At 44.1% G+C, this 18962-nt stretch overlaps 1 protein-coding gene across 1 annotated transcript; it reads right to left on the reverse strand.

Moving 5' to 3' along the window:
* Window positions 1–713: 713 nt before the first annotated feature.
* On the reverse strand, window positions 714–14438 carry LOC6039788 (apolipophorins). The gene is made up of 9 exons (XM_038265747.1): window positions 14188–14438; window positions 11280–11306; window positions 7708–11219; window positions 7156–7646; window positions 6966–7095; window positions 1594–6903; window positions 1399–1531; window positions 1006–1334; window positions 714–933 (listed from the first exon to the last, which is right to left on the reverse strand). The coding sequence occupies exons 1-9, from the start codon at window positions 14267–14269 to the stop codon at window positions 907–909; spliced, it is 10041 nt and encodes a 3346-aa protein (XP_038121675.1). The 5' UTR covers window positions 14270–14438; the 3' UTR covers window positions 714–906.
* Window positions 14439–18962: the final 4524 nt, after the last annotated feature.

The raw sequence follows: 18962 nt of genomic DNA on the forward strand, positions 1-18962 counted from the left end.
ATGAGCCCCAAGGTCAGCGTGCCCCCATGCCGGCGGGTGGTGAAAAGGGTAAAATGCATCGTTAAATCGAATCGTTTTAATCCTGATTTTCTGATGAGAAGTTCTGCCTCGAGGTTTTGGCAGTGTTGCCAGTTGGGTCAAATGGTGAATGTTTTTTTTTTCGTTTAATCGTTGAAAAATATGAAAGGCTTAGAGTTTTTTCATCTTAAGAGATCATTCGTTAACTTGACATTTATACTTTTCTGGCACCACTGCTTGTTCCTCCAATGAGGTGGTTTAATTGGCCCGTTCATGAAGGGGTGCGTGGGCGAAAATTGTCCCATGCAGTGTTACCGAGCTCAATTAATTTACGAAAAACGTGCTCAATTTTATCATTAATCGCTGGTGGTGCATTATTTTCCGTTTATTTTGCATTTTTCGACCCGGCCTCTCGAGTCAAGTGCTGGACTGTGCAAATAGTCGTTATGGAATGTGTGCTTAATAAATTAACAGGATTCGGATTAATTATTGATTCATTTAATGATGCGCCAACAATAATGCGAAATGCACGTGTCCCGGGAATTGAATCAATGCGGTAGGTCCAGCACTCAAAACGAAGCTGCTTCGGCGTTGAATGACGTGCGACACTAATTGTCAGACATTTTTCGTTTGGGTGTAGCTACTGTCAAGCAGGATTGAAGGTCGGCATCTGGTTCAAGCGAAAAATCCACACGTAGTATAAAAATGTCACTCATTTATTATCGTTCTCGCAATTATGAAGTACTAAAATACGATTGCATCATCGCTAGGACTGTTCTGCGGTAATGGCGTGTTGGATGATGATGCAGCTCCTTGCGCTCCTAGTTGAGGAATGTTTAGGTAAATAAATATAACTGAAAAGTCATCTCTCCCCCTAGGTGTTACAGTTTATCCCTTGGCGCCGCCAGCTTTCTTCTGCAAATGAAAAAAAATAAAAAAACTCATTAATGCCAAATTTTCAGAAACGGAATCGTCCCGTCCACTTACCGATGGTGGCAGGAACTTGGTTTCCTTGGCCTCGCAGGAACCCTCCGCGTGCAGCCCGTTTCGCAGCTTGCACACGCAGTCGCTGGAGATCTCCGTCCGCGAGATGTAATCGCTGAGAGCCAACGCCACCACGCTCACGTACGACTTCTTGTCCTTGGCCTGCTTCTGGCCGCTGAAGTTCTGCAGCACAAACACGTAGCCGTCGTTCTGCTGCACCAGGTCCACCAGCAGATCCGAGTCGTACTTCAGGTTGTTCTTGAGCTCGGTCGAACCGACGACGGTGCGCTTCTTGCTGTCGGCCAGCGTGTACGCCTGCTTCGAGTTAAAACCTGCAATGATGCACTAACGTCAGTACCACATCTCTGTATGAATTCCCCGACGCATCCAACTTACCAACAATTTCCTTCACCTTCTTCTGGTCCTTGCTGTTGGTAATGCCCAAGTTCTTAACCGGGGTGATGACGTGCAGACCGATGCCCTTGGTCTTCAGGTCCAGAGTGGCAAGGAGCGACTTGATGGCACGAGTCTACAAGATAAAAGACATAGGTTTAAAACCAATTTCAAACCAAAACGAATTTTAAAACCTACCGGGTTCGGGACCTTCTCCGTGTCGTCCGACTGGATGAGCACGATCGACTTGCTGGCGGTGGTACGGAACGGATACTGCAGAGCTTCCAGGAAGGCGCGCGCATCCGGAGTGGCGCCCACATCCTCGGCAAAGCGCTCGCCAGCTTCGTGCAGATGCTTCAGGAACTCGTCCACCTTCGCGTCTCCAACGACCAACGGCTTGCAGTTCTCCGGTCCGCTGATGTCGACTTGTCCCAGCTTGCCGGTGTAGTCCAGCTTGCCTCCGCTCGTGAACAGGCTGATGTACTTCTGGTTGCGATTGTAGCCCAACACGATGACGCGCACATCGGCGATTCCACTCGACTTGAGCTCCTTGCGAAGGTCGTTGATCGTTGCCTGTACCAGCTCACCGAGCAGCGTTCCGATCGAGGTGTCAACCACAACGACAACGTCAGCTTGCTTCTGTGGCGACTTGACGCTGAACTGATCTCCCACGCTGATTTCCTTTCCACTGACCGAGCATTTCTTGCACTGAGCCGGGACCTCCACTGGGATCAGCTCCAATCGGCAGGCCGAAGCATAAGCGAACGCAATGTCGCAAGCCGCCTCATCTGGGTTTGCCGCTCCATGGACAGCGTGCTCGCAAGCCTCACGGAAGTTGGTCTGATCCTTGAAGAAGTAGCAGTATCTCAACGAGCTATCAGCTCCGAACAATTTCGAGCAGACCGGGCTGCTGTGCTCGTGCGAGGCATGGCCAGGATCGGCAACGGCTGCGCATGACTTGGTAGCCTTGTAGCTGTTGGCAAAGTCGGTTGAGCTCTCGGAAATCTTTCCGTTCGGCAGAGTGAAATCATCGTACGGCTCGTTGTTTCCATTGCCGAGCAGACCACGAATCTTGCCCAGATAGAAGCCAGACACGGTAAAGTGACACACCTTCAGGTCGGTGGTACACATCACATTGGCGCCATAAGTAGTCAGCAAGTTAACGGTATAGAATCGTCTCCAGACGTGCACATCATTCTTGTGGATCGGCAAATCCGTTGGCTTTCCGTTCAAAGTAACCACTCCGTTGTCGCTCAGCTCAACCACATCCTTATCGATCAGCGAAATCGACTTGAGCTTTCCGTCCTGAACGTTGGCCGCAATGCTGAAGTTTCCATCAACAAAGTCCGACGCGAGCACGTACTGGCAGCTTCCCGGGAACGTAAAGTGCTTTCCATCGAACGTGAAGAAGTGACTTCCGTCGGCGATTTCTCCGTGCATCGTGAACGGTGGAATAACGGCGAACGGATTCCATGCGTACGGACGGAACTGATACAGGAAGTCACGAACCGAGTAGAACTTCTCGTTGCGCAGGTAGTTCAGCGGGCTGAACTTGATACTGCTGATGTAAGGGAAGAACTTGAACGTCACAAAGGACGGAATACCTCCGGCGAATCCAGGCTCATCCAAGGTGGTAGTCACGGAAGATGCGAACCTGTCGAACAACAGATTGATCGCCTTCACAAAGTTCACGAAGATGTTCTTCAGCTCCTCCACATCGTTCACTGGCTTGTTCTCCAACTTGCTGGTGATGTACTTGTTGACGGAAGAAGTGAACGTCTTGATCTCCGGAACCGGATACAAGTCCTCAGCCAAGGTAAGCAGTTCCTTCAATAGCTGGTACGCGTACTTGTCCAATCCATCGAAGTACTCCTTGAAGGTCTCCTTGATGGCCTTAAACTCATCAAACGAGTCAAAGTATTCCTGAAGCTGCTTGTACAGATCCTTGAACTCCTTGTCCAGGGTAGTGATAGCCTTGTTGAACGTCTGAGCGAAGCTCCTGAAGATCTCGGTAAAGTTCTTCGCAACCTTGTTGAAATCTTCCTCGAATGACTTCAGAGCCTTAACGGATCGCTCAAAGACAGCCACAACCAGCTTGACGGTTTCCTCATAGATGCCAAACACGATTGCCTCCGACTTGGTGTACAGCTCCTTCAGCACTGGCTGAATCTTCGTGTTGAATGTTTCGGTCAGTTGACCGATGACATCCGTAACAATGGCGGAGATTTTCTTGAAGTTTTCGGCATAGACTTGGGTGAGCTGCGCAACGATCTCATTCACGTGGGCAAAGATCTTGGTAACAAAGTCGAAGAACTGCTTGATGGTCGGGTCCTGCAGCAGTTCCTCCTGGAGCTTCTTCAGCTGTTCAGCGTAATCCGCTTGGAACTTGCTGAAGTCTGGCAGAGCGCTAATCACATTGTTCACAACCTTGTTCACATCGGCGGTAAGTTGAGTGTACTTCTTTTCAAACTCCGCCTTCGATGCTTCCAAATCGCTCTGCAGCTGCTTGTTGAACGATTGCAAGAAGATCTTGGCATTTTCCTCGTTGATCTTGTACTCGGTAGACAGGAAGTGAGTAGCATCGAGAGCAATCTTGGCATCCAAAATGGGGTTATCCTGGCCAACAACCTTCAACACTGCGGCCTTGTCAGTAGCGAACGACCCATCGATGCTGAAGAACTTATCCTGGTTCAGGGAGAACTTGGCAGCCGAGAAGCCGTTGATGCTGGACTGCAGCACGATCGGGCGCTTGGGCACGAACTTGAAAGTCGAAGTCAGTTCAGCCTTGTGCTTCTTAACGTCATAGGTGCCGTGAGCACGGACCAACTCGTCGTTGAATCGCTTCAGGATAAAGTCCAGCTCTTCGGGGCTAGCGAACAGGTACGTACCAAAGCGGAAGTCCTCGAATGGCAGGTTGAGTGAGACAGCAGTACTCAGCTGCTTGGTGGCCAGCGAAAGCGCAGAGTGTCCACTGAATCCACAGTCAAATCCGAGTCCCTTGCTAGAAACGCTGACTTCCGAGCTGATGTTGAAGCCCTTGAAGCTCTGGTCACTGTTGATGTACTTGGCGTGAGCAACAATCTTGTCGTTGGCATTGTTGAAAATATCCAGCTCAAACAGTCCGTCAACGGTTTGCTTTTCACCGTCCAAAGTTCCAGAGGCACTGATTACCAGGTCCTTCACAGTGGGATGCGAGAACTTAAACGCGCCAGTTGCACTGACCCCAGCGGATCCAATCAGTTGAGTTTCACCGGTGAATCCGAAAGTGGCCTTGTTGTTGGGAGCATTCTTCTTGTCCAGATAGAAGGACACCGTGCTGTCGTACTTTCCGAACTTCTCCTTCGGGTAGTGGAAGTTACCTTCCAGGGCAATCGATCGGCTTGGCAAGATCAGCCTAGCGCCGGCTTCATTCGGATGGATGAACAGTTGGTATTGGTACTTGGGTTGCTTCTTCTCAGACAGCTTGACGTCAGTGGTGTGGTCCAGCGTGAAGCCATTGCCTTGGGTCTTGGCCGACAGTCCGAATTCGTGGTCATAACCCAACTGTTGCAGATCAACCGATATTTGTGCCTCGTGGTTGAACTTGTCTCCAGCGCGTTCCAGCTTGGACTGAACAGCGACATTTGTGCACTGCTTCTTCTCGTCACAGACCGTGTGCTTCAGCAGGAAGTCATTTGGCTTAACACGCACTTCGGTGGTAATGCTGTTCTTGCCAACTGATCCAGCCAGGTTAAGAGCATATCCAGATTCGGACAGTTTCTCACGCACCAGCTTGAACGACGCAGTCTGTTGCTTGTCGTACAGTTTCACATTACCTTGACCTTCGATGATCGTGGTCTTGCCTTGTTCCTTGACCGAGTAATCGGCGTATCCGCTCAGGATGTTCTTACCATCGGATGAAGCCTTGAACTCTACACCCTTTCCACTGTTGCCAGGCTTGGAGTGCAGTTCAACGCTGACCTTGTTGGCGTTCAGCTTGGGAGCGTCGACGAAAGCCTTAGCGTAGAACGTTTCGTAGCTCTGGTAATTGGCTTCTACGTTGGCGTCCAGATTGAAATCACCAAAGTTCTGTACCTTAGCGTCGGCCTTGAAGGCGCGATCACTCAGCAGCTTGAATCCTCCATAAACCTTCACAGTCTTGCCCGGGTATCCCAGATTAAAGTCGACCGATGGGCTTGATTCCGACAGCACAACAGCATTGTCCACGCTGTATGCCTTGTCATCCGCTACGAGATTCAGCTTGGTATTGTACGCATGCTCGCCAGACTTGACGTGCTTGAAGGTCAGATCGACGTTCTTAGCCTTTTCAAAGTCGGTCTTCAGTGTCGCGTGCACTGCAACGTCCTCTGCTCCAGTAGCCTTAGCATCGCCGTTAAACTCGACAGTTTTTCCCTTGCCATAGGTCACCTTGAGGGTACCCTTGGTAGCAATCGGTCCATCTTCTTTGCCTTCGTAGTTGTACGATCCTTCCGCTGTGAATGGATCGGCATCCGGCAGATTCAACTTCAGGTTTCCAGTTCCATGGTTGGTGTTACCCTTTGCAGTGGTGCTCAGCACGATGACTTTATCGTTGTATCCAAACGAACCGGCGTATTCAACCGCGAACAAACCGTTGTCACCTTCAGGTTCCAGGTAGCTTCCCTTGGATTCAACGGCCAGCGATTTAATCGGAGCCTGAGGAATGTTTACCTTGCCCTTCACTTCATGAGTATGAGCCTTTCCTGGCTTTCCGACGTGGTAATTTCCGCTGACCTCACCATCGAAATCATTTCCGTACTTTCCGCCAACTCGGTAAACGGCGTGGTTCTCGCAGTACTCATCCAGATCGACAGCGAGTTCACTCACTTGAGGAACCAACGATCCACGGACCTTGACGTGGAATGCCGCTGTCTTGAAATGTCCAGCCGGCTGATGTTTGGTGTCCAGCTGAACATCAATGTCCTTACCTTCAAAGTTGGTAAACTTGAGATTGTGGACCATATCGAAGAAACGTGCCTTGAAATCTCCGTCCTTCAGAGAGCCAGTAAGGGCAAGCGTCTGCTGCTTTCCACCAGGAAGTTTGTCGTACAAATTGGCCACAATGCTTCCGGTGCTCTTCTTCTCGTCCTTGCTGTTGACTTCACGCTTGATATCTCCAGAAAGTTGGCGACCAGTGGGCAGGGTCAGCGAAAACTTTCCATTAGTGGTTCCATCGGTGACCGGTCCGGTCTGCGCTCCTTGGACGTTGAACTCGTACTTCTCGGAGAAGATTTCCAGCTTGTTCTTGCTGTCGAAGCTGCTCTTGGTGGCCTTGTTTTTGGTGTCAAAGTGAATCTTCTTGGTGTTGTCCTTCTCGAAATCGTAGTAAAAGTCAGTGGCAATGTCAAACACTGGCGCGTTGATCTTGAACTTGGTGTCCAGTTTAAGCTTACGATCCTGCTTCTTGAAGTCTACCAGCGCGCTTCCGTCTCCGGCACCGTTGGTGGCCTTGAACTCGCCGTTTCCGTCGAAAAAGTCCTTGACAGCAAACTGTGAAATGAGATGATCGTAAAGATGATCATGTAATTGAACAAATTCAAAGAACCACTTACGGTAAATTTGCCATTGGAGTTTTCAGTACGATCAAGTTTCAGGTCGTACGTTGCGAACTCATCCTTGCCAATCAGAACCTTTGCGTTGGAAAGCACATTCGATGGACTAAGCTGGAGGACCAGGGTCAGCCTAAAACATTGAGATATTGCATTTCGATGTCGAAATTAGCACTCGTAAAGCACAACTCACTTGTACGGGTCAGCCTTGTCAACAGCGATAAATAGTCCCTCCAGATTGAGTTCGCCTTCCTGTTCGGTAAACTTGTTGCTCGCAACGCCGTTCACTTCGATCTTGGTGCCGGTGCTTGCGGTCAGACGGTTCTGGAACTTGCTCTTGGCGGCATCAACGGTGCGCTTGGAAGCAAACTTGAAGAAGTGCTTGTTCAGCGATCCACCCACGGTAACGTCGTAATCTCCGGCGGTCTTCTCGTTGTACTTGGCATCAACGTTGGCAGCGATCTTGTACTTGTCGTAACCGTACTCTCCGTCCAGCTTGAATAGGTTCTTGCTGGTGGCAAAGTCCAGTCGGATCAGTTGCTTTGGCAGCTGCAGCTTGTTCGACAGCTTCAGCGATTGCAGCTTCTTGTCTTCAATTTCAAACTCGGCGTTTTGGTTCAGCTCGTAACGGTTGGTGGGGTTGTTGAAGTCCTTTCCGGCAACAAACACGAATACGTTCTTGAACTGTATGGGGAGTTGAACGATTAGAGATTTAAACATAATTTTGTCAAAAGTGCGGTCTTACCGATTGGTCAGTGTAGGCAACGGCCATGTTGACCTTGAAGTCCTTGCTACCATCTCCGTCGGTCTTCTTCTCGAGGTCAAAGTTGACGTGTTTTGGGCTAAAGTCCAAATGACCCTTGACGTTGTTTTTGCTGGGTCCAACCACTACAGCGAGTTCAGTATCGAAGCTTGGCCCGTTCTGTGTAACGAAACCATTAACGGTGGTCTTGGGTGCGTACGGGCTCGTCCACTCGATGTTTTCCAGGTTGTACTTGGTAGCACCACCATCGGCCTTTTCAACGACAATCTTTCCAGTGGTTTGGACAACCTTCGTAACCTGAGCATCTCCAGTTGGCGATCTGACAGTGAAGATTGGAATGTACTCCTGTCGTTCAGCTGATCCAGCCTTTTCGAAACCGATTTTGGCCAGGTACTCATCCGGTCCGTTATGGGCCAGAGCGTACAGCGCGGCTTCCTTGTCGTTGTTGTTTAGTCCAATGGTAAAGTCAGCATTTCTCAAGGGAGAAAGTACGGTAGCCTTAATGTAAGCGTCACCCTTAAAGAAGCTCTCAAGCTTCAAGCTAGTGGTTCGCTTCGAGTCCGATCCGGGCGTGTCGAAGGTCAACAGCACACTCTGGTGTTGCTTGTCTGAGTCGTCGTACTTTCCGGTGAAGTGATACTTGGGGTCAACTTCCAGGTACAGTTCAGCTTGGTATTCGCCATCCAGCGGAACCAGCGCCTTTCCAGGGATCTGCTTCTGGCCAGCGGAAGCACACACGGTAACGCCAACAAGGTGGTACAGATTGTCGAAGCATTCCTTGAACTCCTTGACCTGCTGATTCAGTTTCAGCGGGAGAGAGATCAGTTGGTTTCCACGTTCGCGAGTCACAAACACCAGCTTGCTGGTGAAGCTGATCAGTTCCTGCTTCTTGAACAGCGAATCGATGGTGAGATCATAGGCCTTACCACCGTCCAACAGAGCGAAGTTGACCGAGCTACCAGTGGAAGAGTGCACGGTGCCGGAAAGCTGCAGTCCAGTGCTGACGGTGAAAGCGTCCACGCTGAGGGTTCCAGTGAGTTCGTAGCTGCCGCTAGGAACCAGCTTAACGTTGAACTTAGTATTCTTGTAGTCCTTGACGATATCCTTGATGTCGACCTCTAGGCTAGTTTCCAGACGTGCGACTCCAGTGCCTTCGTACGACAGTCTCAAGGGCAGACCAGCTGCGGTTGGGTACACGAGATCCGAGTCCAAGAACAGCGAGTGCTGTTCAAACACGCGTTCGTATTTCTTCGCTCCTTCCAGGAACTTGTCGAAGCATTCCAAGAAGCTGTCCAGGAATTCTTCGGGCGTGCTTGGCACATTTTCACCTGAGCTGAGGAAGAACAGCTCCGAACCGAAGAACTTGACGGAAACGTCCAGGTTGAAGTCTTGCAGGGCATCGTTGTTCATGTTGACAGTCTTCGCAAAAGCCTTGACGTCCTCCTTGATTCCACGCCGGAAGCGACCTTGAGCCTTTTGCGAAAGTTTGCCGTACTGCTCGACAACGGCATTGAACGCCGACTGCAGGTCAAGTCCAGTGAAGAATCCTTTGGGGCCAAAGTAGTGCTCAACCACGCGGTCCAGGTTATCCTGACGAGACTCAATTTCGAACACGTTGAAGCTATGTCCGAACACTTCGGTGGTAAAGTTCAGCGCAACCGACTTGGGCAGGAAACCCTTCTGCGAGTAGATGACGCTGGCATCGGTGCTAGCACCCAGACCGAGCGACTCAACGGCGTACGAGAACTCACGGTTGAAGGAGTACCGGCGGAAGTCGAAGGGGAACTTGTTGGTGGTGCGGATGTTGGCAAAGTGTTGACGAGCGGCATCACGGGTCGGATCGGCAGAGGCACGCAGACTAGCTAGGTGCGTCGTGATGAATGAACCGACTTGGTAGACCTTTTCGTTGTCCAGCAGAGCCTTCAATTCGTTAGCGACGGCAGCCGATGGGCATTCCACCAGGGAAAGGTAAGCTTGGATGCGGATTTCAGAGTCCTCGTTGGTGTTCTTGAGGAAGGCGAGAGCCGAGTTGACGATCTTCTTGTTACAGGAAGCAGCTGGGTAAGCCTGGAATGCAGCAACACGGACGCGGGAAGAGGCCTTGTCCGAAGCGCATTGTACAACCTTGTCGAGCAGCGGGGCGACTAGAGTGTTCGAGTTCTTGATGCCCTTGAGAACGGCAACGACGATGTCTTCATCACGGCGGTTAGCTGGCTGGCATTTGCCGATTTTGGCAATAAACTTGTCGGAAATTTCCTTGACGTCGGCAGATTCGCATCCGTATTTCTGGCAGTACTTTTGAACGAGCGATCCAACGCTGAGGTACGCCTCACGTGGAGGATTTCCTTCGAGCAGCAGCTTGGCGGCTTTCAGAGCAGGCTTGCTCATGGACGTTACGAGATTCAGTGAAACAAACAGAAGGCGTTGCTCTTGGGCATCGGTGATTTCTTTGTTCTTGTACAGATTGGCGAGCGCTTCAACGGCGGCACCGGTACCAACTCGGAACAGAGCATCGAAGTAGACCTTTCGGGCGAGGGATTGGTTCTTGTGCGCAGTTCCGGCCTTTACCTGCTGGTACAGTGAGAGCAGGTCTTCCTTCTTCGAGTAACGCATCAGCTGGATCAGCTCGGTGAAGTGACCAGCGGTAAGCTTGCCAACGTTGTTGTTGTTGTACGAATCGACCACGGTTTTGAGCTCTTGCTTGATCGTTTCCAGGTTGCTCTGCGAGTCGGACTTGGGGTTCTCGAAGATGATCGATCGTGGAGTAGCGGCCTTGAGAGCCACCGGGGCTCCTCCCTTGACGCCAGTGTAGGTGAGCTTGGTCGTAACCTTAGCCTGAGCTCCCGAGTTGAGCTTCGCGAATGGCACATACTTGTACTCTTCGCTCAGCTTGGCCGACTCCAGGATACCGTCCTTGATGGTTTGCTGGTTGTTGTAGTTGCTGGTCAACAGCGGGGTTGACTTGATGCCCGCCTTGCTGTTGATGATGCTGGAGACCATGCTGTTGCTCAGGAACTCGCGGTAGCCACAGCCGGCCAAGTCACGCACCTTGTTGACAACGGTGGCGCCTCCGGTCACAAAGTTCGAAAACGACGTGTGACAGATACCGAACACATCGGTCTCGAAGCTCTTGCCCTCGGCGGACTGGAGCAGCGAGATGATACCACGCTTGACGTTCAGCGAGAACTCACTATCGTCGGACTCGGTGCAGATCTCCGGCAGCAGCTCGTCATTGGACAGGGTGAACTGCACCGGCTTGGTGATGTCATTGCCAAAGTTGGCCTTCTTGCCGTCGGGCGCAAAGGTCGTCAGCGACAGCACCTTAAGCGTGTACTGGCAGTTTTCCGCGGCGTAGATCTCAACCTTTCCGTCAATCTTGAGCGTCGTCTGCTGGGCATCGACTTCCTCGGCGGTCAGCTGAACTTGCACGAAGCTGTCCAGATCGTAGGTGTAAACTTTTCCCGCTTCATACTTGTACTTGGATGATTTGTTGGCTGCGAAGGGAGAGCTGCGCTATAGTTCGGTACATTAGAGTTACTTTTGGGTCAACTTACGTGATGGGCAGCCGGTCTTGCAGGATGCTGCAAAGAAAGATAGAGAGAAAGAAATCGTTATCTCCCAAGAAGTTGCTGTGGTTGACCGCAGTTCGTACAGCATAATCATTGCATAACAGCGCACACTTGGTGCCAGCAGAATTTGGCCGAATCATTAGCCTCTTATCAGGGCAGCTTGAAGCTGTTAGACGAGCAAATTATATTTTCATATATTTATTGATTGCAAGTTGGCACTATCAGGAGCCGGGCCGGGTCGGGTCGGGAGGCCACCAGCCGCACAGCTTCCCCGGTGGCGAAAGTGATCTTCAAGAGTGGCGAGAAATGCGATAATGACTCGCTCGAATCTTGAACTTGAACTTCTACGTGGCAATGCGGGATTCGAAGCTGGGGTGGTGGCTTTCTTGCTTGCTTTCTCTAGTCTGATTGAATTAATTTTTTTATTAGAATAAAAATTCAACTTTTCTTGTTGATTGTTTTTATAAATTTTTTAATTCGATGAGGCTTTGTCATAATCCCGAAATCATTGACACCACCTTCATCAAAATAGAATTACTAACAGCATCTCAAGTGATTCAATTTTGAAGAAAAAATATTTATATTGATGCAACTTGTTTAGTTTTGTTAAGTAAGTTTTTGCCTCCAATGATTATTATCGCACGAAATGATCAGTAAACAGTGCCACCCCAATCATACTCGATTCGATTACATTCACTCGAATTTACTGAAAGATTCAAAATATTTATTCTCGTTCAAGTCTCCGGCACTGGACTAGCATGAAAACAACAAATTCCAGAAATTTCCACTACAAGCTCTGCGGTTGCTCACTTCACCATTGCTTAAGTTCAATTTGGTGAGAAACGGCGAAAACAATAATAATAACAAACTAGCTCCCGTCAATCATAATTTATCCACTGGCTAATGGCGTCTAATTTCGGATTACTGCGACGTTCTCCCGGGTAGCTCTCATAGTCCACGTGGCTTGATCTAGCGACACCCGGAGCCACTTTGGTGACATCTTTGGACGCTGCCGTACGCACAGTGGGATTAGGTGTTTTGAAAAGCAGATATTTTAGCTGCTAGATAAATATGTCTTGATTTTGACGCTTTATGAAAGTCGTTTTTTTAAATAGTTGTTCGGATTTTGCAAGTTTTAATATTTTTAAATTAAATATTTAATTATTTTTTATGCATGTTCCCAATTATTTGTACAATTTTCAACAGGGAAAAGGTCAAACATGTTCGTAAATAATAAATAATATTGAGTTTTTAAAACATAATTTAAGAAAATTTTCAAATTTGTTGGCATTTTCATTAGAACAAATTTAATGTAAAATGTAAAAATTTCTAATAAACAAAAAAAAGCTTTGCTAAAGAAATTCAGGCAAATTTTAACTTTTAAACAATTTTACCTAAAACTTATATGTATTAAAAAGCATATAAACTTAGTCAACTAAATAAAACCGTTGATTGTATTCTTAAAAAAACTATGGGACATTCGACGTCAAAATAAAATTTTAACACCTTAAATCTGATTTTAACAAGAAAAACTAACTCAGAATTCAATGTTAGTATTTTCAACACAACTATTTTTTTTAATCATAACAAAAACATCAACTTTTCAGAAATAGTGCATGGACCATGGACTTTCCTCGACCTTGTTCTGGGCTGAATGACAAAAAACTTGTGATAGTTAAAAAAAATCCAAACGGGTATTTTGTTGTATTTTTGATTATTAAATGCTTCAAATAGTGTCCTAATTTTTTTTTAGAAAATGAACTGCATTCACAGAGATTTTTTCTTTGAATTATCTAACAGAATCTGAACAATATTTTCCTAATAAAGTTAGAATTAAATTAAGCACTTTATTTTCTAGAATCTTTAAGGGTGCCTTTTTAATGTTGAAATAATAGGTTCGTTCAAATATTACATAACACAACGATTGGTATTACCAAAATCCCCAACGTTACAAATCTATCACATAAAATAAAATGCCAATTCACGGAGTGTAACACAATTATCAATCCACCATCATCATTTCGTAGCTTGTCGTAATTAGAGTTGAGGACAAAATTTTCATTATATTTAGAGTTAATCCACTTCCTTTACCAAAGCCTTGAACTGTAGAACAATGAACTTTCAATAAAACATCAAAATTACAAGTTTGCTTATGAATTGACAAATTTTTCAATTTTTTATTCTGAATTGAGAAATTTTTACAACATTTGTCTTATTGTTGTCAAGATTTGTCTTATCTTTCCACCAATTATAAAGTATTTAATTTTATTAAATTGGGCTGTTGAAAATATTTTTCAAAGTTCAAGTTTCCCAAAATAGCAACCCAAAAAATTATGGGCCATTAAAAACATGTTTTCAAAAATCTTCAGAATTGTAATGGAAATAGAAGTCTTAGCTTCTAACAACAGTTTGAAATACATTTTAATATCCTGTGTTGATAAACAAAATACTATGATTTTTTTGAGAAAAACTGGTGTACAGTACCGCACAGATTTTTTTTTTCGATGATAATTAGAACATTTTTTTCTGACTTTTGGTCATAGTCAAGGGACATAAATTTCAAAAAATACATGCAACGGTTTACTATTAAAAATTTTGTTGTTTCCTAAAGATTTTCCACTTTTTTTACACTTGCAAGAAGATGCTCCACTGTGCACCGGCCGGGCTCCCAGAAAGCAGTTGAAATAATCACAGCCCGGCCCATCATAAAACTACATTGACTAAATTGCTAAATTGCCGCCACCGATCGCGAGCGACGACTTGATCTTTGTTTCATCCGTTCTTTATGGCCTGAATTACATTCAGGAAGTGCCCATTTGAGCCGCCACCACCAACAACACGGACAACACTTCAGGAATCGTGGGATCACTGCGCAAAACCATCACACACGTACCTGCGGCGAAAACACTTTGGCACAGCACTAAGGACACTAAGAAGGCGCCTAGCGCGTGCCTTCTCGCGTTCATGACCCACATGGTCCTCGTCCTCGGAGGGTCGCGACGTCCACTCCAGGTGCTCCAAGGAATATCACACGCACGACACGCAACTACACTCGACGCTCCTGCAGGGGAGACTGGACAGGGCAGAACGGGTCGCTCCACGTTCCTGGGAGGGGGTTCGTCGGCAGAATGACTGACTCAATTTATAGTCGGCCATACTTATATAGGGTCCATTTCCAGCAGCAGCACCACCACCACCACCACTACACATCGAAAAAGTACAATTTGGAAACATACAGGGGCACAGGCACAGAGTTGTACTGCAGCAGCCTAGCACCTACTGATAAGCGGCTGCGATCGAGCGCCTCGACACGGACGTGAACGATTCTGCGATCGGTACTTTTTGGGGTGGCGATCGGCATCGATTCGGTTGGATGTGCAGTGCAAAGATGAACGGTCCGCAGGGTTGCGGGATCTGTTAAGTATTGATTTTAATTTTAATTTTGTAATATTCTTGAACATATGCACGATCTCAACAATGGATTGCTCTTACGGTTAACACTACGAATCATTTTCTATCAACACATGATTTAAAAATAAATAACAAAAAATCTAAAAATTTGCCAATTTTTAATAAAGTTTTTTTTAATGAAATCAATTTCCCAAAATCTGTATTTAAGAAAAAAATAGGTGATAAAAAACAAAAAAAATTGAGTCATAGAGAAGTATAAACGAAAAATTTGCCGTTGAGTAAAGATTTTTTTGAAAAAGGGCTTTTGTAAAATTATATGCTGTTTTCAAAAAAAAATATTTTTAAAAACTTGGATTCTAAACTAACGAAGTTGACTTTATAGCTGTCGGCCACCATTGCTAGTACCAACCACTAGTGTCTTCCTTTTAACTACAAGGACTTCGCCGCCCTGGGCTCATAAGTGTTTGACGGAGCGACGGCGCCGGATACCCATATTTACACAAAGAATTTTTAGAGCGCCCGCCGCGGGATTCGAACCAGCGACCTCTGGATTGTGAGTCCAGTGCGCGGTCCGATTGATCCAACGGGTGGGATTCTAAACTAACGTTAAAAACAAATGTTTCAGTTAAAACTTAAAGAGGTTACATCTTGAAAACGGTACTTTTTTAAAAAAATCGTTAGTTACTTTTTGATTGCAAATTAGGGTTTTCATCAAAAACTGAAATGTTTTCGAGTAAAATGTATAATTTTCCAAAAAGACACTTTTTTCAAAAAATCATTACTCAGCGGCAACATTTTTGTAAAATCTTTTCAATAGCTCAAAAGTTTCGTTTTTTATCCCCTATTTTTTCCAAGATGAATTCTCAAAAACCGATTTAGGAAAATTGTTTTTTTTTAACCAATGATACGCCGAGCTTCCGTGGCCGTGAGGTTACGGGTTTCGCCTTGTAAGCGGAAGGTGATGGGTTCGATTCCTGTCTGGCTCGGCAAGTCAGATCCCTTAAAAGAGTAAATATGCTCACTGGGAATACTGACAGGGTAGGGGATGGGTTTCGACTAGCGGCGTGCTGGGTTTCTAATAAAGAGGTCGTGAGTTCGATTCTCGTACCGGGATGATGAATGAATTAAAAATGGCATCTTTTGTCACAAAGTTAGAGCCAAATTAAAACAAAATTTAATGCTTCCTCAATTGGTTTGAATTATTTCTCATTACTTTCAAAAGGTTGGAAATAGTTTCTGAAGCAGTAGAGTTTCAATAAACTAAATGTTTGTATGAATTTGGCTAAGATATGACACATTTGGTGAGTGAAATAAAACTTTCTCCAAGCTTCCAAAAATTGATCAGCAGCAATGAAAAATTGTTTTCTGTTTTTAGCAAAGCTTGGAGCTCACAATTGTAATCATCTAACTCAGCGATTCTCAACCTTCTTTTAGGCTAACACTACCTGCCATGTAAATCAAGTAAGCCCGGTACCACAGAGTAATCTGTGCCGGTACTCATGTTGAGAATCGCGGATCTAACTAAAGTAAGCAATTTGAAGTGTTATTTCAGGTCTATACCGTTAGTTGTTTATTAACACTGCCGGTCGAAAAACTCTACAAAAAAGAATAACAAAAATAAACTTACAAGAAATTAAAAAAAAAGATCATGGTTCTATCCACTTTTCGTTATATTTCTGATAAATTATTTATCAGGGCTGCTAAGTCGTGTCGTGTCAAGCATTCCTAAAGCAGTTAACCAATAAAACAAGTATTTCTTATCAGATCTAAAACTGATATTGTTATTGTTCATAAAAATATTTAACACAATATAGATAGTATCTCTACTGAGCAACTCTCTACAAAATCGGCCGATTTCGACCATTTTTATTTTTTGTACTTTTTGATTTGGTTCAAACTTTGTGGGAGCCTTCCCTATGACCAAATAAGCTATTTTGCGTCATTGGTTCACCCATACAAGTCTCCATACAATGCTGTCCATACAAAAATGGTATGTAAATATTCAAACAGCTTCTGATCAATTTGGTGTCTTCGACAAAGTTGTAGGTATTGTTGAGGACTTTTGAAAAAAAAAAAAAAAAAAATAGGTACACGGAAAAAAATTGCAGATTTTTTAATCAACTTTTTTTTCACTAAAACCCAATTTCCCAATATACATATTTTTTGATTTTCGAGATTTTTTGATATGTTTTAGGGGACAAAAATCCGCAACTTTTGAGCCATAGAGAAACATGGTCTAAAAATCTGCCGCCGAGTTATGAATTTTTGAAAAAATAGTGATTTTTGGAAAAAATCAAAGTTTCATGCAAAAACAAATTTGACATTTTTTTAAATGCAAAATTGAACTTGCAATCAACAAGTACTTTACAGATTTTTTGATAACGGGCTCCGTTTTCAAGATGTAGCCACCGAAAGTTTAATTTTAGTGAAATATTTGCTGTTTTTCGATTTAAAAAAAAAGTGACCATGAGTGACCATTTCTAAAAATATTTTTTTTGCAAAGTTCAGAAAATTTGCTATGAAATTGTCTAAGAGACATTGAAGCTTGGACCTCGGGTTGCTGAGATACAGCGGCTTAAACAAAAAGAAACACGAAAATTGAAGTTTTTTAAGTCTTACCCATACAGCCCAACATTTTCTAATGTCGATATCTCAGTAACTAATGGTCCGATTTTCAATGTTAACACATGAAACATTCGTGAAATTTTTCGATCTTTTAGAAAAAACTATTTTGAAAATTTTCAAATTAAGACTAACATTTCAAATGGGCGTAATATTCAATGTTTGGCCATTTTAAAATGTTAGTCTTGATTTAAAAATTATCAAAATATTTTTTTCGAATAGATCGGAAAATTTCACGAAATTTAAAATTTCACACAATTTAATATTGAAAATCGGACCATTAGTTGCTGAGATATCGTCATTAGAAAATGGTGGGTTGTTTTGGTGAGATTTTGAAAACTTCAATTTTCGTGTTTCTTTTTGTTTAAGCCGCTGTATCTCAGCAACGCGAGGTCCAATCTTCAAAGTCTTTTAGACAATTTTATAGCAAATTTTCTGAACTTTAAAAAAAAAAAATTTTAGAAATGGTCACTCATGGTCACTATTTTAAAAATCGAAAAACTGCAAATATTTCGCTAAGATCAAACTTTTGATAGCTATATCTTGAAAACGGAGCCCTTTATCAAAAAATCTGTAAAGTACTTTTCGATTGCAAATTCAATTTTGCATTTAAAAAAAATGTCAAATTTGTTTTTGCATAAAACTTCGATTTTTTTTCCAAAAATCACTATTTTTTCAAAAATTCATAACTCAGCGGCAGACTTTTTGACCATGTTTCTCTATGGCTCAAAAGTTGAGGATTTTTTTCCCCTAAAACATATCAAAAAACCTCGAAAATAAAAAAATACGTATTTTGGGAAATTGAGATTTTGGTGAAAAAAAGTTGATTAAAAAATATGCAAATTTTTTTTCCGTGTACCTATTTTTTTAAAGTCCTCAACAATACCTACAACTTTGCCGAAGACACCAAATTGATCAGAAAATTCACTAAAAAGTTACTGTTGTTTGAATATTTACATACCATTTTTGTATGGACAGCAGCCAAAATTGTATGGAGACTTGTATGGGTGAACCAATGACGCAAAACAGCTTATTTGGTCATAGGCAAGGCCCCCACAAAGTTTGAGCCAAATAAAAAAATACAAATAAAATCCATTTCCGGTTTTGGTGGAGAATTGCTCTACTACACAAAATTCCAAAAATATTTTAATAGAACAATAATCAACACTTCTTTGAAAGAATACGCAAAAATAGTTTTTTTTATTTCTTGTAAATTTATTTTTATTTACCAACGATATCAAACAACTTTGAACACATTGCATTTAAATATTATGAATATAAATTTTGTTTTTTAGTTCATTTGATAAGTTAAACAATACATATTGAATTCATATATGTAAACCATTTTGCATTATATTTTTTCTTAAATTATCAATAAACGTAAAGGCTGTTTTTAAAGAAGTTTTACCTAAACTTCATTCAAATGCTCCAATATTCCTATTCCTATGTTTTGTGATTGGCATGCCGCGTAATTTTGATTTCTTTTGCGTAAAAATCACTAGCCCTAAGAAAGACCCTTTTACATATAAAAAAAATATTTAAAAGCAAACAGGTTGCATTGAGACACCAGACAAAATATTTGGTATCTCGTAATGGTGGGTTGTGACGATCACCTTTCCATTTATAACAACCTAC

The sequence above is a fragment of the Culex quinquefasciatus genome, chromosome 3, assembly GCF_015732765.1.
Source record: "Culex quinquefasciatus strain JHB chromosome 3, VPISU_Cqui_1.0_pri_paternal, whole genome shotgun sequence".
Classification (NCBI taxonomy): Eukaryota; Metazoa; Arthropoda; class Insecta; order Diptera; family Culicidae; genus Culex; species Culex quinquefasciatus.